General features: G+C 42.2%; 1 protein-coding gene across 2 annotated transcripts in view; it reads right to left on the reverse strand.

Annotated features, from left to right (window-relative positions):
• The window catches only part of gldc (glycine dehydrogenase (decarboxylating)), a 210,133-nt gene extending 187,853 nt beyond the window's left edge, over nt 1–22,280 (reverse strand). The window contains exons 1-2 of one of the 2 annotated variants that reach the window (XM_072257995.1): nt 21,945–22,280; nt 21,536–21,614 (exon numbers count right to left, since the gene is read on the reverse strand). In XM_072257995.1, coding sequence (XP_072114096.1) covers nt 21,536–21,614; nt 21,945–22,238 — 373 coding nt within the window. In that variant the 5' untranslated portion in view covers nt 22,239–22,280. Of the gene's footprint in view, nt 1–21,535; nt 21,616–21,944 lie in introns of those variants that run through there. The other variant, XM_072257996.1, reaches the window with a different exon arrangement.
• Between the last annotated feature and the right edge of the window lie 1,971 nt (nt 22,281–24,251).

Here is a 24,251-nt window from a genome sequence, read left to right on the forward strand (position 1 = left end):
GGTGAGAGGCGAAACTGGGAGAGAGGAGGGGGTGAAGTATAGAGCTGGGAAGTTGATTGGAGAAAAAGATAAAGGGCTAGAAAAGGCAGAATCTGATAGGAGAGGACAGAAGGCCATACAGGAAAGGGAAGGGGGAGGAGCACCACAGGGAGGTGATGGGCAGGTAAGGAGATAAGATGAGGGCGAAACAGGAATGTGGAATGGTGAAGGGGGGTGGGGCAATTACTGGAAGCTAAGAGAAATCGATAATCATGCCATCAGGTTGGAAGCCACCCAGACGGAATACAAGGTGTTGCTTCTCCAACCTGAATGTGGCCTCAAAGTGACAGCAAAGGAGACCATGGACTGACATGATGGAATGGGAAGGAAGTGGAATCAAAATGGGTGGCCACTGACATGTCAGAATGGTAATGGGAAGTAGAATTGAAATGGATGGTCACTGGGTTATCCCGTTTTTGCTGACAGAGCGAAGGTGCTCATGAAGCAGTCTCCCAATCTACGTCGGGTCTCATTGATATACAGGAGGCCACAAAGGGAGCACCAGATACAATAGATGACCCCAAAAGACTCACAGACGATGTGTCGCCTCACTTGGAAGGACTGTTTGGGGCCCTGAATGGTAGTGAGGGAGGTGGCGTAGGGGTGGGTGTGGCACTTGTTCCACTTGCAAGGATAAGTACCATTGCAAGGAGGGAGATCAGTGTGGAGGGATAAGTCGTGTGGGGAGTGACCTCTGTGGAAAGTGGCAGGATGTGCTTGGTGGTGGGATCCCTTTGGAGATGGCAGAAGTTACGTTGAATTACGAGCTGGAAGCCGAGGGTGGAAGATGAAGACAAGAGGAATCCTATCCCTGGTATGGCAGCAGGAGGATGGGGTGAGGGCAGATGTTAATGAAAGGGAAGAGCTTTGGGCGAGGGCAGCATTGATGGTGGTGAAAGGAAAGCCTCTTTCTTTAAAGGAGGACATCTCAGTTTTTCTGGAAAGAAAAGCCTCCTCCTGAGAGCAGATGCAGTGGAGACGGAAGAACTGAGAGAAGGGGATAGCATTTTTTTTAAAAGACAAGAGACAGGGTGGGAAGGGGAATAGTTCTGGAAGCTGTGAGAGTCAGTGGGTTTATAAAAGACACCAGTAGATGGACTGTCTCCAGTGATGCAAGACAGAGAGATCGAGAAAGGGGAGGGAGGTGTTGGAATAGACCAGGTAAATTTGAGGGCAGGGTGAAAATTGGAGGCAAAGTTGATGAAATCAATGACTTCAATGTGGACGCAGGAAGCAGCACCAATGTAGTTGTCAATGTAGCGTAGGAAGAGACAGGGAGAGATACCAGTGTAGGCTGGCATCTACATGTTCCATGTAGCTAACAAAAAAGCAGGCATAGCTGGGACTCATGCGAGTGCCCATGGCTACACCTTTGGTTTGATGGAAGTGGGAGGAGCCAAAGGAGATATTATTGAGAGGGAGAACCAGTTTCCCCAGATGGCTGAGAGTGGTGGTAGAGGGGAACCCACTGGGTCTGTTGTCCAGAAAGCAGCGGAGAGCTTTAAGGCCCTCCTGATGGAGGATGGAAGTGTATAGGGACTGGACATCCATAGTGAAAATGAGACGATCGGGGCCAGGGAACTTAAAGTCAATGAAAAGATCAAGAGCGTGAGAGATGTTACAAATCCAAGTAGGAAGGGACTGAACTGGGGGAGATAAATCAGAGTCGAGGTATGCAGACACGAGTTCAGTGGGGCAGGAGTAGGCAGAAACAATGGATCTAGCTGCAAAGTCAGGTTTATAGATCATGGGTAGGAGGCAGAAATGGGAGGTGTAGGGTGAGAGAACTATGAGGTTGGTGGCAGTGGATGGGATATCTCTAGAGTCGACAAGGTCTGTGATGGTTAGGGTCCTTTTTCCTGGAGTGATGGAGGAAGAAGGGAGAACTAATAGTCCAGTTCTGGAGATGCTGTGCTAAGAAAGTATTTTAAACACAGAGCTGAACCTTTTAAATATGCAACATTCAAATTCTGAGTCTCAGCAAAATACTAGAAGGAAAATTGATGAGGATTATTTGCTAAATTATATCTTGGAGGGAATTTGGGATGGAATTAAAGATGATTCTATGAATCATAGATTCAAACACCACAGAAATTAATCCTATCAGCCTACCCTGTCAGTGCCAACTATTTTTGGAAGAAATTGGGGAAAGCAGCGAAATGAAGGTGGGTGTTCTTAATACCCTTGTCCAAAAGACACTTGGTGAAGCAGATGGATAAGAAAGCTTTAGAGTGATGGGCCAAACACATGCAAATGGGACTAACTAATGGGCAAGATGGCGACATGGTTGCTCACAGCAGCCTCTCTGGATCCAACAAATGGTGCAAGTCCAGTTCGTTGGTCCATTGGCACAACCGATGATGGTGGGGGGGAGCTGTGTGGCCTCGTTGTTGCACAGACCAGACTCTTATTCCTGGCTTCACCTTTTCAACCCACCCAGAGGAAGCAGGTGCCAGAGGCTGTCCAGGAGGGAACAAAGGCACGGCAGACGCGCTGGAATCCGTGCCACACTCCACTTAACGACACACCCATGTATAGTTGAATGTAAACTTGAACTTGAACTCAGGTAGGTTCCCTGGTCAGCTAAAGGGCCTGTTTCTGAGCCGTATAATTCTATGTCAAAGGTTGGTCTGTAATTGAGGAAGGGAGCAATAGGGGGCCAGAGAGAATGGAGGAACTGTGGAGTTCATAATAATTAGCACAAAGCCAGAAAGATAAATTCTGGCTACGCCTGGTAAGGCAAGAATGGAGCTAGGTAAAGGTAGCCACATCAAGTTCAGCTGCAGGGGAGAAACGAAAGAGCTGGAAACAAGAGCTACAGGGTGAGCACATCTCACAGATCTGATACCAAATCAGAGTTACTTGATATAATTATAGCTGATTCAGTGCCAGAGGCAATGGGCTGAAACCAGACTGGAAAAGAAACATGCCCAATTTATGATCTGTGAGCAAGGAATTTTCCCACGAAAAGATAATGAAAAATAGAGACAAATAAATCACGACTCAATGTATAGAAACATAGAAAATAGGTGCAGGAGTAGGCCATTCGGCCCTTCGATCCTGCACCACCATTTATTATGATCATGGCTGATCAACCAACTCAGAACCCCGCCCCAGCCTTCCCTCCATACCCCCTGACCCCCATAGCCACAAGGGCCATATCTAACTCCCTCTTAAATATAGCCAATGAACTGGCCTCAACTGTTTCCTGTGGCAGAGAATTCCACAGATTCACCACTCTCTGTGTGAAGTAGTTTTTCCTAATCTCGGTCCTAAAAGGCTTCCCCTCTATCCTCAAACTGTGGCCCCTCGTTCTGGACTTCCCCAACATCGGGAACAATCTTCCTGCATCTAGCCTGTCCAATCCCTTTAGGATCTTATACGTTTCAATCAGATCCCCCCTCAATCTTCTAAATTCCAACGAGTACAAGCCCAGTTCATCCAGTCTTTCTTCATATGAAAGTCCTGCCATCCCAGGAATCAATCTGGTGAACCTTCTTTGTACTCCCTCTATGGCAAGGATGTCTTTCCTCAGATTAGGGGACCAAAACTGCACACAATACTCCAGGTGTGGTCTCAGCAAGGCTTTGTACAACTGCAGTAGTACCTCCCTGCTCCTGTACTCGAATCCTCTCGCTATAAATGTCAGCATACCATTCACCTTTTTCACCGCCTGCCGTACCTGCATGCCCACTTTCAATGACTGGTGTATAATGACACCCAGGTCTCGTTGCACCTCCCCTTTTCCTAATCGGCCACCATTCAGATAATAATCTGTTTTCCTATTTTTGCCACCAAAGTGGATAACTTCACATTTATCCACATTAAATTGCATCTGCCATCAATTTGCCCACTCACCCAACCTATCCAAGTCACTCTGCATCCTCTTAGCATCCTCCTCACAGCTAACACTGCCCCCCAGCTTCGTGTCATCCGCAAACTTGGAGATGCTGCATTTAATTCCCTCATCTAAGTCATTAATATATATTGTAAACAACTGGGGTCCCAGCACTGAGCCTTGCGGTACCCCACTAGTCACCGCCTGCCATTCTGAAAAGGTCCCGTTTATTCCCACTCTTTGCTTCCTGTCTGCTAACCAACTCTCCACCCACACCAATACCTTACCCCCAATACTGTGTGCTTTAAGTTTGCACACTAATCTCCTGTGTGGGACCTTGTCAAAAGCCTTCTGAAAATCCAAATATACCACATCCACAGGTTCTCCCCTATCCACTCTACTAGTTACATCCTCAAAAAATTCTATGAGATTCATCAGACATGATTTTCCTTTCACAAGTCCATGCTGACTTTGTCCGATCATTTCACCGCTTTCCAAATGTGCTGTTATCACATCCTTGATAACTGACTCCAGCAGTTTCCCCACCACCGACGTTAGGCTAACCGGTCTATAATTCCCTGGTTTCTCTCTCCCTCCTTTTTTAAAACAAGACATATATTAGACTTACATCTGTGAATGCACAGAATTGAGTTTACCTTGTGTAAAAATAAAATATCTGGAAAAATAGTTCCAAATTGTAAGATTGCTCAGCAGTACACAATGTGCTACCTCTGTTGTAGGTAACATTGCATTAATGTACAGTTTTATAAAGTTATTTAAAAATTAAAATAGAAATATGTAGAGTACATCCTGGAGTCTGTAAAGAAATCAAGTGTATCAAGTGCATAAAGACAATCAGCACCATACACTTGTTCTGGTGATACATTTTCATCAGCAATGCTTTACAGAATTTAATGCCATGTTTTCTTAAAGCTGTATTTAATTCTGTAAAGCATTGCTGATGAAAATGTATCACCAGAACAAGTGTACGGTGCTGATTGTCCGCTGAATATTCACAAGTACCTTCCATTTTCAGTTCATCATGATAGACCTTTGCTTGTTTCATGATCAACATTTAAATTACACGTTCACTCCAACACTGACAATACATGACTGAGAACTTAAATTTTTTTGCTTTTTGCAGTGTTTTTCTATTTTTCCATTAACTTCTGCTCATTAAACAAGGTCACATTTCAGAACGGTCTTTGGTGTGCAGAGACCTGTGAATCACCTGGGAATCTTCCCAGCATCTTATGGAACTTTCCATTTGTGACATCATGTTGGTGCTCAAAAAAAAAAATTGGGATTTCAGAGGTTTTCAGATAAGGGGCACTCAACCTGTATCTATTCTTGCCCTTGTACCACTAATCTGTTAGCCTATCATTTCAAAGATTTGCATCTTTGTAAATTGGTCAGCTTGGCCAACCTTCCCATGATTCCCTGCTGTGAGGAGCTGTTTGACCACAGCAAGCAGATTAGTTTAAATTGGCATTATGGTTGGCAGAGATACTGTGGGCTAAAGGGTCTTCTCTTGTTCTGTACTGTTCTATGTTCTATGTGATGACTACCACATGGAGCAGAAAATTGATTTGCCCTGCACCCCCCCCAAATGAATTCAAACATCTTTTTCAAAAACTTAATTACCAATACAAGAAGAGGCCAAGTCACATGACCGATGCTTATAATAATCATCATCACAGGAATACCATTATAGTTAATAGCAAATAGCTGTAAACTGTTAATGTTTGGTCCCATGCTCACTTTTTATTTATATATACACACACACACACACACACACACACACAACAATCTAAAATTAGAGACTTCAATTGAAAACTGCCACTCTAGATGCTTAATTTACACTCAAACCAAATATTAAATCAAGAACTTTGCTTCTCAAAATTCATACACAGCACCACATTTGTCATTATTTTTTCCCCCTCAAACACCATTATTATTTTATAGATGGTTAAAATCTTATGGTTCTGCAGATGAACTTTGCTTATTTTTTTTTGCTGGACACCCACAGGCAGACTAGTGTTCTTAATTACCTAGTTATGTACATTAGCCAGGAACAACAGAGTTGACAAGATATGGTGTGGTGCTACATAAGAAGCATTTTTTATACAGCTGCTGCTTCAAACACAAACTCGCTTGCAGTAAACAAATATCTTTGATAAAAAGATGCAGATCTGCATCTAGACAAACAAATAAAGGCAGAAAACATTTCAGAGACTCAAAAATCAGCCAGAGTAGGAAAGGTTACAGAGGAAGAAAAATTTAAAACTGAAGGTTCTAAAGAGGACAGGAAAAGGGGTTTTTTGGAAAGAAATCCCAGAATACAGAGCATACACTGACCCCTGAAGGCATGGTGGAGAGTTGAGCTCCAACAACATAAAGGAGTAGTTTCTGAGGATGCTTTGGTGGATAAGCATTTTCATCAGGTTGAACAATGGAAAGTCTATAGAGGGAATGGCATAATTCAGAAACCTGATCTTTTCAGAACAGTGAAATTTCCTTTTGCTCATCAAAAAAATGTTAAAATGGCCAGAATATTTGCTAGAGATCATGTGATTGCCTTTCACACAACAACCTAAGGTACATACTGCACAAGGTTATACATGCAAGGCTAGTTCACATGGGATCCAGTGACAGCTGGCTAAGTGTCATATACAACTGGCTTGATGGTCAAAACAAAGCTGATCATGGAAGATTGCTCTTCCAGTCTGGATGCTCACACTAGTGTTGTGCCACAGGGATCAGTGCTGGGCTCATCGTTTGTCATTTATACTAAGGATTGGGATGAGAATGTATAAGCATGCTTAGGAAGTTTGCAGATGGTTTTATTGACAGTGAAAGTGTTTATCATAAATGGTAGATCTTGATCAGTTAGGCAAGTAGACCAATGAATGGCAAATTCTGATTAAGTGCAAGGCTTTGCATTTTGGGAAGTCAAACACAGTAAACAGCCAAGCTCTAGTGCACACTGTAGAAGAGTTAAGTAGAGAATATAGAATAGGAGTGTAAGTACTCAGCCCTGAAAATGGCATCACTGGCAGACTGAACTGTGAAGAAGGGGTTTAGCACAATAGCCTTCGTTAGTCTGGCCAACGAGTGTGGGAGTTGGGATGTTGTGTTGCAGTCCAAAAGATACAGGTGAGACAATAGACAATAGGTGCAGGAGTAGGCCATTCAGCCCTTCGAGCCAGCACTGCCATTCACTGTGATCATGGCTGATCATCCTCAATCAGTACCCTTTTCCTGCCTTCTCCCCATATCCCTTGACTCCGCTATCTTTAAGAGCTCTAACTCACTCTTTCTTGAAAGAATCCAGAGAATTGGCCTCCGCCTTCTGAAGCACAGCATTCCATAGGTGAGGCTGCATATGGAGTATTGTGTACTATGTTGGTTGCTCTGTTCTTGGAAGTATATCATTAAGAAAAAATGCAGAGGAGATTTACAAGAATATTGCCATGACTTGAGGACCTGAGTTATAGGAAGCAGTTAGGCAGACTTTATTCCTTAAGAGTGCAGGGATGAACTTAAGGATGAATAGAATCATGAATACACACAGTCTTCGACCCAGAGAAAGGAAATAAAAAACAGGGGCACAGATTTAAACTGAGGGGGAATAGGTTTAAAAAAAATGACCCAAGGAGAAACTTCTTCATACACAAGTGATTGGAATGAACTGCCAGAGGAAGTGGTTGAGGCAGCTACAATAATAACAGTTAAATGATATTTGGAGAGATAGGCACATGGAGAGGAGAGGCAAACAATGGTGAAGGAGCCAATAGTGGAAGCGATTTAAAGGTCTTGTTAGGTGAGTAGAATAGACATTAGTAAAGGAAAGTCTTTAGATGTCAGGACATAGCCAGTTGGAGCAAAGGTAAGCAAATGGAGATTGTGAAATAAAGCTGACTGCAGGAATACTGATTGCTAGATGGGCAGAGTAATAACAGAAGGACAAGGTCATAAATTGAAGCACTCAATTGAAGGGAGAATGGAGGCAATTACTGCCTGGCAAAGGAAGCAAAGTCCCATTTTTCAAGGTTGAGTTTATTGTTATATGCACAATTACTTGCATGCACAGGTGCAATGAAAGATTTTTCACATGAACAGAGCATTATACAAGTAGGATTCACAAGGGAAAAGAAACAAATTAAATGTAAATTATACACAATTATTACAAGAAAGAGCACAATTAGAACAAAATATCCATTTTAGTGTATAGTGTTGCTATACTGAGGTAGTGATTAGGGTTTGCAGGTCAGTTCAAGAAGCAAAGGAAGTAGCAGTTCTTGAACCTGGTGGATAGTTGGAAGCACCCTTTGCAGAGAAGAATCAAGTACTACAATGAAAAGTAGTACTGATGAAATTGTGAAATCCTCATGTAAATATTGTAACACAAATGCTATCAACTGGTGGGAAAAGGCGCCAGCAAACATTGCTTCCAAGGGTGACATCCTCCAGATAGTTCACCGAACTACTTCTTTCATGCCTTCCTTCCACCCCCGCCAAATGTGGTGCTGCGACTGTTGGAGTCTGTGATCTACATTCTAGTGGTCCGTTTTCTGGCCGACTGAGCGATCTGGCACTTGGCTGCCTCCAAGGTGCCTGTGCTGGGAGGAGAAGATGGCGGCGCGATGCAGCACGCGCGGCCTCTCCGGTAATGAATATCTGTTATCTGTCAAGTAGGAGGCCGTGCACAATTCTGATTTGATAGAGGCAGACATGAGAGCCCAGAGGAACATCTGGTAAAACTTCTGAAATGCCCGTTTCGCTGCCGCTGCTGCTGTGCAATCCAGAATCTCCGGAGGGGAAGGCCCCAAATCCTCGGCTTTGCCTGTTGTTTGGCGGCTGGTGCCGGAGTCGAAGCGCTCGGCAGAGATGGTGCTCGGTGTCGGAGGGCTGACTGATGGCTCTAAGTTTTCAGACGGACACAGAGTCGGACTGTGGTCGGGTGCTTCCAGGATGCTGCATCAGCAAGATTGCGGCGCTAGAAGCTCACGACAGGGAGATTTTCTCCCTTCTACCGTCTGCGTGAGATGTTGGGGCTATCGGGACTTTGAGACTTTTTTTTAAACCGTGCCCATGGTCTGCTCTTTATCAAATTACGGTATTGCTTTATACTGTTGTAACTATATGTTATAATTATGTGGTTTTTGTCAGTTTTAGTCTTGGTGTTGTCTTGTGTTTCTGTGATATCATACTGGAGGAACATTGTATCTTTTTTTAATATAAGCATTTCTAAATGACAATAAACCAGGACTGAGTGTCCTCATAATCTAATCTAAAGGTCCCCCTCTCTGCTCCCGATGGAAGGTCCCTGCGTTTGAATGGTCTCGCTCCCCCTCAATACTATCGGAGGATGGTACCAGAGTAAGGTTTAATCAACAAGGCTTGTGGACTGGGGTCTGTAGTACACATTATTATGCATTCCTCATTTCCAGTTGCTCCTTATTTTCGTTGCTACGGACGTCCCCCGCTTTCCGAACATTCGCTTTACGAAACTTCACTGTTACGAAAGACCTATATTAGTACCCTGTTTTCACCTTCAGGTGTTTTCACTGTTACGAAAAAAAAAAGCAGCTTGCGCCCCAAGCAGCCGCTCTCCCCCGGATTCTCGCCGGCATTGCTTAAACATGTGCCTGTGAGCAGCCATTTGCAAGGTGAGTTCTAAGGTATCGAAAAAGCCTGAAAGAGCTCGTAAGGGTGTTACACTTAGCGTAAAACTAGACATAATTAAGCATTTCGATCGTGGTGAACGAAGTAAGGACGTGACTTTGGCTTGTGGAAGCTGACAAATATTATATTGAAGAGGTTTTGGCATCCCATGACCAAGAACTGACAGATGAAGAGCTGATGTAATTGGAAGAAAAAAGGATAACAATCCAAAACGAATGAGTAATAATAAAGTACGACTTTAATTTTGAAAGGGTACATCAGTTTAGGAGATATTTGCAGGATGGTTTGAGTCCTTACAAAGAACTGTGTGATAGAAAAATGCGCGACACTCAGCAGTCAAGCAAGCTTCCACATCAGCCACAGCAGACGACGAACCTCGACGTTCAACATCAAGGCGGGCAGTCATAGGAGAAGATGAGCTGCCTGCTCTAACGGAAACAGATGACGAGATGACACCCTAGTATCCTACCACCCCAACCCCTGGGCCACAGACAGATACCGATTCGCAGAGAATGCAACGGTAGCCGGGAGGCACAGAACACATCTTAAAGCCGAAATAAACATGCTAATTAATTAGGTGCCGCCGACACATAATTGTCGACCCAGATCAGAGTCGATGCAATCGGAAATCGGCACTGGTCTGGGCCGACAATTACGTGTCCGGCGGCACCTATTTAATTAGCTTGTTTATTTCAGCTTTTTTCTTAAAGATGTGCTGAGTGCCTCCCGGCTACCGCTGCATTCCTGCATGCTTCACAGCAATGTATCGCTCAGCCGCCTGGAGGGTGGGGGCCACTGCACCACCCAACCTGCGATGACTCAGTCTAACATACCATCCTCAGTGTGCTCGGCAAGCTATCTTCCCGATTCCCGTAAGTGATACTACACTGTACATACATTATTTCTACTTTATATTGGCTGTGTATTTTTACGTGTTATTTGGTATGATTTGGGAGCTTCATAGCTTAAAGGTTACTGGAGAGAGTGTTCTTGCCAACAGCGCTTGCGTGAGATTTTCTGCCGAGAGCGCTTGCGTGAGATTTTCGCTACGGAGAACAGTTCAGTAATGATTGTGGAAAGTATTTCTACTTTATATAGGCTGTGTATTTATCATATCATTCCTGCTTTTACTATATGTTACTGTTATCTTAGGTTGTATGTTATTTGGCATGATTTAGTAGGTTATTTTTCGGTCTGCGAACGCTCACAATATTTTCCCATATAAATAAATGGTAACTGTTTCTTCGCTTTACAACATTTCAGCTTATGAACTGTTTCATAGGAACGCTCTACCTTTGGATGGCGGGGGAAACCTGTATTTGGGCAATTTAGAATCAGGGTGGCCTGTAGATAACGAACACCGAGCTGAACTGAAATATGCCTAGACTCTTTCGATTTTGTGTTTTATATTCTGTGTTTTTCACTCGTAGTTTTCTGTTGCTGTTTGTGTGTTTTTTTTCTGCACATAGGTTGTGGGGTTGATGTTTTTCTATGAATGAGTTCCATGGTTTTTCTTTGTTTCGTCACCATCTGTGAGGAAGACGAATGTTAGGGTTGTATACTGCATAAATACTTTGATAATAAATGTACTTTGAATTTTTGAAGATGTCTGTATCAGCATAATCAGAGTATCTTTGAATTCTCATTCAAAGTGCTCGCCAGTGTCTAACGTTAACAGTACATGAGTAAACTGGCTTGTTCAAGAATTTCACCAGTGTTGTGTAAAAGGTTTTCTTTATGTGCTGTACTGATCTGAGCCATAATTAAGAGGGTCACTGGCCTCTAATCAGAGCCAGACTCAGGGTGCTGCTTAAACATACAAATTCCACCCACAAAGGATATGGGCCAAATGTAGGCAAATGGAATTAGCTTACTGTTGGGCATCTTGTTTGGCACAGATGAGTTGACCAAAGGGCTCACGAGAGACTTATCAAAACCTTATTCATAAAAATGGAATTAACCATAATAGCTGGGAAGGCACAGTGAATCACTAACCGTGTATTTTGAAGAGAAATCAGTGAACAAAGGTAGTGAACCTCAACATTATGAGTGAAGGACAAAGTCAAAGTTGAATTTATTGTCAAATGCACATGTACACGTATGGATAGGTGCAAAGAAAAACTTACCTGTGGCACCATTACAGACACGTAGCATCAGAAGGAATAAAAAGATTAGATTTTTATTGCAGATCCTTAAAAACTGCATTAAAAAGTGCTGCAATTCATATGGTACAAATTGGGGTACTAACCATCAAAATGAATTATGGCACATTTGTACAGGATGTTAGTGAAACAAGTCCTCTCCTTGACAGAACTTGCTGATCTTAGAAACAGAGGACAGTGGCCCCTTGATTTTAAACACTACAGAGGTTACAATAGGTAAATGATCAGAATGTACACGTATGTGCATTTGCCAAGTCTCAGCAGCAGAGTCGGTCCTCCATTCATCCTCGATTCCTCTGCCATTGGACCAAGATTCTAGTTCTGTCAATTCTAATTCAGTGTAGTAGCTTGTGAGCATAAATCCCCAATTAACAGAATTCAGACACAGGCACCACCAACAGCTCAGAAGTGTAGCAGAAGCAAGGCATCCTTGAACAGAGAGATGATCCAAGATTAGTTGAAGCGTTAAGATTACAATCTTGGGCCACAGGAAAGACAAAGTAGACTAATATGTAATTAACAGATATAATGATTTATAATTATAAAAAGTTTGAGTTGTTTGAACTTTTTTTTACACTTCAAAAGTAACAGGTTTTAACCAAACTGTCACCTCTTTTTTGCATGTTTAAAAGTGACAAACCTAGAGTTTCGGAGCTGCTGGTTAAATGATGGATTTTTTAAATGCAGAATGATGGCTTAACTTTTAAAAACAAAACTTGCAAGGGCCCATTAAAAGAAACATAGTCATTGATTTTACTATAGAACAGAATCAAAAGAGAAAAATCAAGCCAGTCTACATTATGTCACTACTTGTTGTCATGTTAATTGGATCCCCGATTTCCTCCCTTGCAGATTCCAGTCAGTTCGGATTGACACCAATATTTCTTCCAGAATCTCCATCAGCACAGGTGCACCACAAGGCTGTGTGCTTAGATCCCCGTTCTACCTGCTTTCACACTTATGATTGTGTGGCTGAGCACAGCTCCAATGCCATATTTAAGTTTGCTGATGACACCACTGTCATAGGCTGAATCAAAGGTGGTGATGAATCAACATATAGGAGGGAGGCTGAAAATCTGGCTGAGTGGTGCCATACCAACAACTCTTACTCAATATTAACAAGACCAAGGAGCTGATTATTGACTGCAGGAGGCGGAAAAGACATCCATGAGCCAGTCCTCCAGTCCTCAGAGGATCAGAGGTGGAAAGGGTCAGCAACTTCAAATTCCTCAGTGTTATCATTTCAGAGGACTTGCCCTGGGCCAGTAAGTGCAATTACACCTCTACTTCCTTAGGAGTTTGTTAAGATTCAGCATGTCATCTAAAATTTTGACAAACTTCTATAGATGTGTGGTGGAGAGTACATTGACCAGCTGCATCAGAGCTTGGCATGGAAACACCAATGCCCTTTAACAGAAAAATCCTACAAAAATTAGTGGACATGGCCCAGTCTATCACAGGTAGACCACTTCCCACAATTGAGCACATCTACACAGATCACTGTCACGGGAAAGCAGCAATCATCATCAGGAGCTCCCACCACCCAGGCCAAGCTCTCTTCTTGCTACTGCTATCAGGAAGAAGGTACAGGAGCCTCACGACTCACACCACCAAGTTCAGGAACAGTCATCACCCCTCAACCATCAGGCTCTTGAACCGAATGGGATAACTTCACTCAACTTTACTTACCCCATGACTGAAATGTTCCCACAACCTATGGACTCTATTTCAAGGACTCTTCATCTCATATTCTCAATATTTATTTGTTATTACTTTTTCCTATTTGTATTTCACAGCTTGTTGTCTTTTGCACACTGGCTGGATGCCCGTTTGGTGTAATCTTTCATTGATTCTATTATGGTTATTATTCTACTATGGATTTATTGACTATGCCCACAAGAAAAATCAATCTTAGGGCTGTATATGCTTACATATATGTACTTTGATAATAAATTTACTTTGAACTTGCGAGTAACATGCATTCAGGTGAGTAATACTGAAGTCAATAATGGAAGCGGACAAAGTACTGTGGAAATTTACTGTGCAAAAGGGCAGTTGACCATATATGCCTTTGTGAAACTTGCATGTGCACAAATGTAGATGACACCACAAGCATGGGTCCTGATTAGAATCTGCCTTCTTACAGTTTCTCAATCAAAGCATTCCCAGGTTTACATCGTTTCCCCTTAAAGTTATTCACTTACTGAGTCACGATCAAGTAAAAACGTGTGAATGTTTGGGTAAAGCAGTGGGTGGTCAGTAAATACAATTCGCAATAGCCCACAAAGTGTCCATTTTCTCTGTATTCTTTCAAGATCATTATGGCATCAAAGCCTGGAGGCTGGATCAAGGAAACTAACTTAAGTTACATCATGTGTCATAACTTGAAATCAAATGGTGACTTCAAAGCACTTGAGAGCTTTGAAGGAGGTAAAAGCAGGAATTCTTCTGAGAAAAGTAATAGGACATGGAAGCCAAGCTTGATTGTCGTGGAGTTTCTGGAAACAAAGCTGCACATGTTTATGGTACATTATTCACAACCACTGATATTGAGCTGGGGCTTTGCCTTAAGAGGCTGGTCGGACACAATGACATTGTTACACAAGGATTTTTAGCATGCTTTGGTTTTTAAATTTTGGAGTTCAATGACATGTGTTACGTGTTTCATTAAACATAAAATACCTCGTTGTTTTATTTGTGAAAGCCTACACTATTAGTGTCTGAGAGAAAAGAAACCTTTCATTTCTTTGACTTCAGTATTAATAACCTGAACTCATGTCACCCAGAAGTTACTTCTAAAAACAGCTGGAGAGGTGCATGGATTGGAAAAGTATAGAAGGCTACAGTCAAAAGCTGCAAAGGGGACTAACTTGGATGGGGTATCTTGGTTGGCATGGACCAGTTGAGCTGAGCGGCATGTTTCCATGCTGTATAATTTCAATCAGGCAACAGAATTGAGCCTGAAGCACAAGATGTTATTCAAGTTTAAAGAGAATTCTGTAGTTACCACGTGACAAGCAGATATTTTCAATTTAAACTACCGCTACAACGAAAACAATATAGAGAAAACTGCAGCAGTCTGGAGTTCAATTTAACTACTTTATTACATGGTGCTTCACATCAAAGCAAATGAAAGGAGAGAAGCATTCTCTTCTCATTTCCTTTCTGCACAGCAGTTGCTGTAATAAAGACAGAAATACACTGAGGTACAAGAATGCAGAAAGAGATCAAAAGTGGAAAATACTTGGGCAAGGAACCTCATGTGATCTTAAACTTATCCATTCTAGAACAAGCCTTTATTGATTCACTGTTTTATTCTTTTTCTTAAAAAAAAAATCAACACCAGGGATTTGAACACTACTTCTCTGCAGCAACATTTGCTCCAATTATTGAAAGAACATCAGGACTGTACTTCAAAACATCTCTTAATGCATATACATTCCATTACTAAAGTTTAAATTACATTAGCAACACAAGATTTTAATGTAATTTTTACTTAACTCTCTGCACATAATGCAGGATAAAGCGTGTCTTCATGTGTGCCTATAAAGTGGGGCGGGGGGAGGTCAATATTTAATTTTAATGACTAATCAATTAATTTACTGATTATCTGTGTAAAATAGTGCCTACTGTACAATTGACATACAACTCCTCATGCTAAAATGTTGGGGGCATTATAAAGTTTGCAGATAAATACAGAAATACTTTTTGTGGTTGATAGGGAGAACGCTGGACACTGTAAAATACCAAGGGAAGTCAACTGATAAGACAGATGAACTCAATTTAGAAAAGGTATAAACAACTGCACTTGAAGAACTCAAATAAATAAAATGGCAAGATATTGATCAGTGAAGTGGAACAGAGGGATTTGTCCAAGGATACAGGATAGGTCGATAAACTATTCCAGGAGTTCTACCAGATTAGCTACAGCAGAGCACAAGAACAATATTTAAGAATTGTGTAAAGACCAGCTTGAGTACGGTAGACCATTCTACATACTATATAATTGAAAGGACAGGAAGGCACCAGAAGTACTACAGAGGAGATTTATCAGACTTTCCCAGTTATAAAGGAACTTGGATGGGCAGCAGTTATCTCTTTAGAACAGAGGAGGCGGAGAGATTAAATGAAGGCATTTAGAAGTTTCTCAGAGAACTGAAAGGAGATCACAAGGGGCAATGATTTGAAATAATATTGTATGAAAGTCACACAAGACTCAGTCATACCAAAGGTATCAAGATCTTTCACTGAGAACAGAACCTACTCAGCTTCTACACTCAGACAGTAAACTTGCCTGCATAATATCCTCAGATGCCCTGGCCCTCTTGCTGTTCTACAAGTGCAAATTTTACCAATTTGTTTCAGTTTTGATAATGGTGAAGGTGGCTGTTAATGCTAGCTGTTGCTAGACATGTCCAGGTACAACTTACCATTTTTAATGCAATGAATTGCTATATGAACAAGACAACAATCCCTTGGCAAGAGAAATTTGGCATTTCAAAGAGTCACAGAGTATGAAACAAGTTGCCTGGCACACTGACACTGCACCAAACATGAAATACCCGTTTTCCATTAAACCAGTTTTATTATCCCACATTCCCATCAACTCTCCTGGGACCCTCCTTGCACTTTAGGAAGAAAGCAAAATACCCGAGAGAAACTCAAGCAAATCACCAGAACATGCAAACGCCACACAGCCAGCAGCAGAGTCAGGACTGAACCTGGGTCTCTCGAACTCCAAGGGAGTGGCTCTACCAGTACAGCTACCCTTCATTTGGTACCCGAATGAGTGTGAAATGCAACTGAGCATCTCCTTCACAAAATCAGGTTGATTATTGATTGCTCAGGGCAAACAGGAAATACAAACTCAGACAGAGAAAATGAAGAGCTATGACAGAGAAACTGGAATAATTTCTGAAAACAAAACTCAAATCTTTACAAATATAACTGTTTACTTAACATCCAAAAAAGCATATTGAACTTCTTGACTAGCAAGTTAAATTTCAGAGCAAGGCTGACAACAATTGGCACTGGTAGATTACAATAATAGGTTAACAGGGCATCACTGGTAGGGTGGTACCAGGGTACTCCTGGTGAATTAGGTTAACCTACTTGTTTAAACAGGGTTGTTTCCCAGTTAACAAGGTACACATGGTAAAGGTGAGTGATGTGAAATTTAAGGTCAAGTTGATGGATATGAAAAAGAGTATAGATTACTGGTGAGTAAGATTGATGTGATTGCTAGTTTAGATTTGATGGGCAGATTAATGTTGGGCAGAAAGAATGACAATTTACAAATCAGTGAATTCAAATGAATCAAGGACAGTGGAAGCAGACAGACTCATTGTCTTTGTTCTTGCCGCATGCTTGGGGATGGAGGCTGCCATTTTGTGAAGACACTCTATTCTCCATTTTGTAAGCTTGACATGCTAGGCTTGATCAAAGTTTTAAGGAAGAAACGATACTTCAGGAAACCTGCTGGACTGGAGATCATTTCCAAATAAGAAGTTACATAAGAGATGTTCCTTGGTTGCTTATAACATGCAGGTTTGTGAATGTTGGGGTTGATGCCTGCCTGAAGTGATTCCAGCTCATTGCTGATTAAGAACAAAGAGCCATAAATTATCCACTGTCACTTGATGGGAAGAGGGCAATATATTGATGCTGGCTTGGAGCAGAGCCAATAACAAGGTGTTAAAGGACAGACACATGGCCTGTGGCCAATGACACTGAAATGCGATATTTCAATTGATAAGGAATGGATACAAAAGTGGATGCTTTGTGTGTGCTGGTACATTGCAGATACAAGCGTAAGCAACCCTGCGTGAAACACATGGTGAGTGAATTGGGACAACGAGGAACACCTGGCCAGCGTAAACTCCTTTGCCTGGGTAATAGCTTTGCTATTCTTTTGACTACTCAGGAGAGTCAGGGATACTTAGCGGGTGTGCACACAGGTACTTAGTGTATGAATTCATGTACTTGTTAGTTTAAACAATAAAGGTACTGGTTAGTAAATAGACCCCTCTGTGCCTCACTAATCATCATTATAAGTAGTTTTTTTTTGTTTACAACATTGGTTTCTTCCTCTGGAATCTGAAGTATGAGAAACAGGAACAAGTGATGAAATGTGTGGCTTGCTCAGCTTGAATCTATTCCAATAACTTAGCAACATTAGACAGTGACAACACACCCCCATTATCCTTAAGCTCACAGTATATCCTGGAGACTTCACATGCACCCAGTACCTACAGATTTACTCGCGCATTAGCAGTGCTGGTCAACGTTGATCTACCAAGGCAATTAACAAGGTCCCAGAAGACTGATACGTCTGAAAAGTAAAAGCCCATGGAATCAGAGGGAAAATCGCATAATGAATCTACAATTAACTCAGTGAGAGGCATCAAAGGGGTTAAAGCATTGTATCAACTGGGTGGGTTCACAGAAAGGTTATACAAGGCTCACTCAAAAAAAGTTGTTGATTTACTTGATGTTCCTTGTGCTAAAATGCAGGGAACACCATAAAGTCTAGAGATTGATACAGAAATTAATTTTGGGATGGTTACAGAGAAAGCTGAAGACTATTGGAAAGTATCAATGAGCAAGCAGCTGGCCAGATGACAAATGAACTTTAATCCCAGAAAGTGTAAAGTATTGCATTTGACAAGCTCAAATAAATACTGTAAAAAGGAAAGACACTGATAAGTGAAATGGAGCAGAGACACCCTGGATTATGTGTGAGAGTAGCTGTCATGTTGATAAAAGAATGTCTTTAAGAAGTTCTACCAGACTGCTAAATGTATAGAACAGGATGATCACGTAGGAAATGAGTAAACTACTAGCTTGGCCACAGCTAGAATATGGTGCACAATTCTAAGTACCACACCATTGAAACGCTTTCAGGGCACCAGAAGTGGTTCAGAGAAAGTTTGGATTCGCAGTTGTCACTTCCAAACAGTGGAATTTGAGAGAGGTTTAATTAAGGTGTCCAGGAATTTATGAGGGAGCTGAAAGAAGAGGCTGACTGGGGCAAAGATTTGAAATAATTGATAAAAGAGAAATTGGAGCAGAGTTTCCCAATAGGGTAGCAGAGACAGAAATGTTCTTATCTGCAACGTACAGTGCAATTGACCATGAATAGGAAAGTGGAATTAGAAAAGATAAGAGTTATTTTAATAGCTGGCATTACAGTCCAGGCACTACTGCCTCCTTCTGAGCTGTAAATTTTTAACAACTTTGATACCAATAGCCTCATTCCTATTCTGACTTTATAGTCAACTGAAAGTGATGTAACTGAGAAATGTCCCAATATGAAACACTTGTACAAACCACAGCATGTCTCCAACCCTATTAAATTCCCCAGACCTTTGATCTTAATTAACAACTTTAAGGTGGAATGGTAACAAATACTGTTGTGAAATCTGAGTTTACAAGATTGTGGGGATTATTACAGTCAAATTGAGTTGTCCTCAAGAGAAATGCAAGTTGACTAGGCAGAATCTTTCTACTAGTTGCCTGCGTGTGAGTTTTTTTTAAAAGCCAAGATAGCTTTCTGGCTCAACCCCTAAGAAATGTGCTTAAGTGTCTAAAGTGGCATTTTGACTACAAGTACCATGATGAAAAGAAATCCTACCTGGTTGGGAAAAAGCAAGATTATTAATAGGCAGCACAAATAAACAGTAGTTGCCAGCTCGCGGCTCCAGCAATCTGGTTTAATCCTGACCTTGGGTACTGTGTGTTCAGTTTACACATTCTCCCCGCTGCTCCTGCTTCCTTCCACTTCCCAAAGACATGAAGTCTAGAAGATCAATTGTCAGTGCAGGCAAGTGCAGAATCTTGAGGGGAGTTAACAGGAACGTAGGGAGAGTAAATGGGATAAATGAAGGATTAGTGTAAATGTATGTGTGATAGTTGCCATGGACCCAGCGGTCCAAGGGGCTCGTTTTTACACCACGACTTTACGGCTTTGATCAATTTCCACAGGGCAAGGGAGGGTGGTACAGAAGATCTCTTCCATATCATCTTTACTGAATTGAATGATATGATAAACCTGCACTTCAATGCATTACTCCCCACTGATCTCCCTCCTGGCACTTATTCTTGTAAGCGGAACAAGTGCTACATATGCCCTTACACTTCCTCCCTCACCACTATTCAGGGCCCTGACAGTCCTTCCAGGTGAGGCGACACTTCACCTGTGAGTTGGCTGGGGTGATATACTGCGTCCGGTGCTCCCGATGTGGCCTTCTATATATTGGCAAGACCCGATGCAGACTGGGAGATCGTTTCGATGAACATCTACGCTCTGTCCACCAGAGAAAGCAGGATCTCCCAGTGGCCACACATTTTAATGCCACATCCCAATCCCATTCTGACATGTCTATCCACAGACTCCTCTACTGTAAAGATGAAGCCACACTCAGGTTGGAGGAACAACACCTTATATTCCGTCTGGGTAGCCTCCAACCTGATGACATGAACATTGACTCCTCAAACTTCCGCTAATGCCCCACCTCCCCCTTGTGCACCATCCATTATTTATTTATATACACACATTCTTTCTCTCTCGCTCCTTTTTTTTCCCCTCTGTCCCTCTCACTATACCCCTTGCCCATCCTCTGGGCTCCCCCCCCCCCCCACTTTTCTAATGAAGAAAGTGTTTGGTACACTTGCTTTCACTGGTTAGGGCAATGAGTACGAGTTGGGATTTCATTTTCTCAAAGACGTTATTGGGACCACAGCTGGAGTATGATCTGCTGTTCTGGTCACCCAGCTATAGAAAGAATGTCATTAAGTTTGAAAGGGTGCAGAAAAGATTCACGAGAATGTTACTTTGTGTAGTAAGCTTGAGTTATACAAACTGGGGCTTTTTTCCCCTCCCTAGAGCATAGGTGACCATACAGAGGTATATAAAATTACAAGGGACACATATCAAGTGGATAGTCAGTCATTTTTTCCAGGGTAGTGGGAATCTCAGACTGGAAGACCCAGATTTAAGATGAGACAAAACAAATTTTAAGGGGCCATTCAACACACACACACACAGTGAGAGGTATGTGAAATGAGGAAGTAGTAGAAGCAGGTACACTACAATAGCAACATTTAGAAGACATGAGCAGGTACCTCAATAGGAAGGATTTGGGTCAAATGAAAGCAAATTGGACTAGGTCAGGTAGGCAACTTAGTCAACATGAACAAGATGGGCCAAAAGGCCTGCTTCCGTGCTGTATACTTGTACCAATCCATGACTCGACAGTAAAGGCTTTCAGAACTTTAAGTGTAGGTGCATTTACTTTTCAATAATGTGATCACAAAATAGTAAGATTTGAGTCACATCTGGCAGTTTGGTTTAGGGAATCAGGCTCCACACAAGCCCAAAACCTCTTGACTTCAAGAAAATACAAGCAAAAAAAAAGTATTGGTGGTGGTCATGAGAGTGGCGAAACGACAATCAGACGCAACCCGAGCGATAGCGGGGGTGAGGGCAAACTATCCCAGTTACAGGACTTGCATGCTTGCTCTTGGGCTGATGAAATCTAGACCAAATCGGGGGCTGAGGCGCCAGAGCAAATGAACTTTACACGGTGTTAAGCTGCTTTATCATCGCAATGCCCTCCCCTTCCCTCGTGATTTGTAGAGAAAAAAGCACCAGACTTCACCTATACCTAATAAGGCTAAGGGTCCGGGTCGCATCTGAAATTTATGTTGCAATGTAGCAAATAAAAGGAACACTGCTCGGCGTCTTTCCAAACCTCTAGCTTTGCGTTCCAATCAACATTTACTAATTGCAATAATGCAGTTTACTCACATACGGGGTCGTCCATTCTCAAGGGTCTAGCGAGGCGGATGCTCTTGGGAATAGTATTGTCAATCAGTTCGTCAATACTCTAGCAGTGCAAAACAAAAAAAAAACATGAAATACATTAAAAGCAATTCCAGGAATAAAATGCAAAACTGTAAACACTTTCCACCCAAAACTTTAATTTGTAAAGTTACAAATTACCCCCCCCCACATCTTCAGTTGCTGCCGAGATTTTAAAATAAGCGTTTCTTAATCAAGTGGAAATCCGAAAAAAATGCTCCCAACCACTCGATCTGGAAGTTGCAACATTACATGCACTTTGGGGACTTGCTCGGGGATACCCTCCGACCACTTTAAACTTGAAGTAAAACAGTGAGCAGTAAAGAATAGAGAGAGAAGAGATCTTTTTTTTTACCGCCACTCCTAACGTGTCCAGCATTTCTCTCTTTTCTTTGTCTCCGGGTCCGATGTGTCTCTCTGAGAAGTCATCGTGCCTTGGGAGGATGTTGTCCATCAGCCTTGCCCGGCTTGCATAGGTGGTGGCCAGAGCTCGTACGCTCCCGGCTGAGGCATCTTGTTTTCCTCCACAGTCTGTGCTTAAAACCAGCAGTCTGCCTGGTGCGAGCCTCCTTCCTCCAAGTTTCTGGCAGGTGTGGTTTAGACTACGACCAGCTGCCAGGAATCCCCAGGATTTCACACAGCGCTGCATTCTCGCCAGCTCACTGCGCTCACTTTTCAGATTAAAAAATCACTTGGGGTAATGAACTAAACCGTAAGCGTAGCGACACCGCTTTATATATCAACGTCCAATCAAGTGCCTCCGTAACCATGACGTACGGACAAGCCCCCCAAACATTATATTTTAATGCAAGCATTTGTTTTTCCCTCAAACTAACTCTTTTTCGGGTACAGTTGAGAATTCTGGCAGTTGTGTAGCTCTGCATTTGCATGCATTGCATGTTCTAGCGTCTGAAAAAGCGTCTTGCATTGCAAGATATTCAGAAGGGAAGGTGGTAATACTTTTCAGTCACGCATACTATCGGACATTTGCAACTTCTGGTGCCATCTGCTGGGAACAGGTCGAAAGTGCTATTGTGGAAATGAATCTCACGTCAGGTATGGTATTATTTTCCATTAATAATCTTTATTCACAACACTCACAACACGCTGGAGGAACTCAGCAGGTCGGGCAGCGTCCGTGGAAACGATCAGTCGACGTTTCCACGGATGCTGCCCGACCTGCTAAGTTCCTCCAGCGTGTTGTGAGTGTTGCTTTGACCCCAGCATCTGCAGATTATTTTGTGTTTATCTTTATTCACAATATGTTCATTTAATAATTAGAATAATGAGATACAGCGTGAAATAGCCCTTCAAGCCATGCAGCCCATCAATCCTACGATTTAATCTTAGCCTACTCATGGGACAATTTATCATGATACAACTCACCAATCAGTAGTCTGTGGGAGGACACCAGACCACCAGGAGGAAACGCAAACAGTCATAGGGAGAATGTAAAGGCAGTGGCAGGAATGGAGCCCAGGTTGCCGATACTGTTGTCACGTACCCCGTGATGGGAATAAAGAACCAGCAGAGATGGAAAACACTTTAGAGTCCAGTATTGCTATTAACTAATAATATTTATTAGTAACTACGCAATACAGGAATATAAATGTAGATAAATCAAACAGGTTAGCAATGATTACATATATAAGTAAGTATATCAGTAAGTGTGGAAATATATGTATGAAAAACCAAGCTTCCTTAAGTCTAGGGGTAAAAAGATACAGTCTTACGATGATGAGTAAAGCTCAGTTCAGTTCAGTTCGTGGTATTGAGTTGAGTAGTGATGGAGAGAGAGAGAGGGAGAGATTTGAGTCCTCAGGTGAGCTGACGCCGTTGATCTTCTCGTTGTCCTTTGAAATCCTTTAAAAGTTACCGACTGTGACTTTAACAAAGGGGACCGGTTTTCTGTGGTGGAGCTATCCCCCCAGGCAAGGGTGGACACATGGACAACTCTCCACCAGTCAACCCCTTTTCCTTTCCACTGCAAGAGCAACGGATCAATCCGCCTGATCGATCCTCCAAAACCCACTTTTTCTGCGGGCACAACAATGCTCATTCAGTGTCCAAACATGTGTCTGAGGTCTATCATCTGACCTCCTATTTTATCTTCCCGTGCTGAGCAAAAACTGTCATTCAAGTAACTCCTCCTTCCTCTCTCTGTGTAAAAAATGCAAGCAGGCGAACTGTCCTTGAGAAGTATCAACAACCTGCCGAAAATCATAACATCGAGTGTCCATTAAACAACGCTGCCTTCAGTCACCAGAGCAACTTATGAGCTGCTTGGTGCTGTCTCCAACTCAGCAGAAATCCAGAAGTTACTTCCAGTGCCTTAAACTGACAGTCCAACAGTTAGTCTTCATCTCTCTCTCTCTCTCTTTCCAAAACAACATGTTGGTGTTAAATAACTCTCTCTCTCTCTTTTCAAAAGCACAGTTCGTAGGGGTAATTCAGGACCCCATCACACTTCCCTTCTTTAGAAAAAAAATTCTGACGAAGGTGAGAATTTTTTTTAGTCTAAATGTAAAGTACAGGGTTTGAAACAATACAAGTAAAATCATCAGATGACAGAGCAAAAATGTGTACAATTTCCAACTTAATATCTGGATAACTAATCAGCTATAATATTGTCAGTACCTTTCACATGTTTGATATTTAAGTC

Source organism: Mobula birostris, chromosome 5 (genome assembly GCF_030028105.1).
Source record: "Mobula birostris isolate sMobBir1 chromosome 5, sMobBir1.hap1, whole genome shotgun sequence".
Lineage (NCBI taxonomy): Eukaryota > Metazoa > Chordata > Chondrichthyes > Myliobatiformes > Myliobatidae > Mobula > Mobula birostris.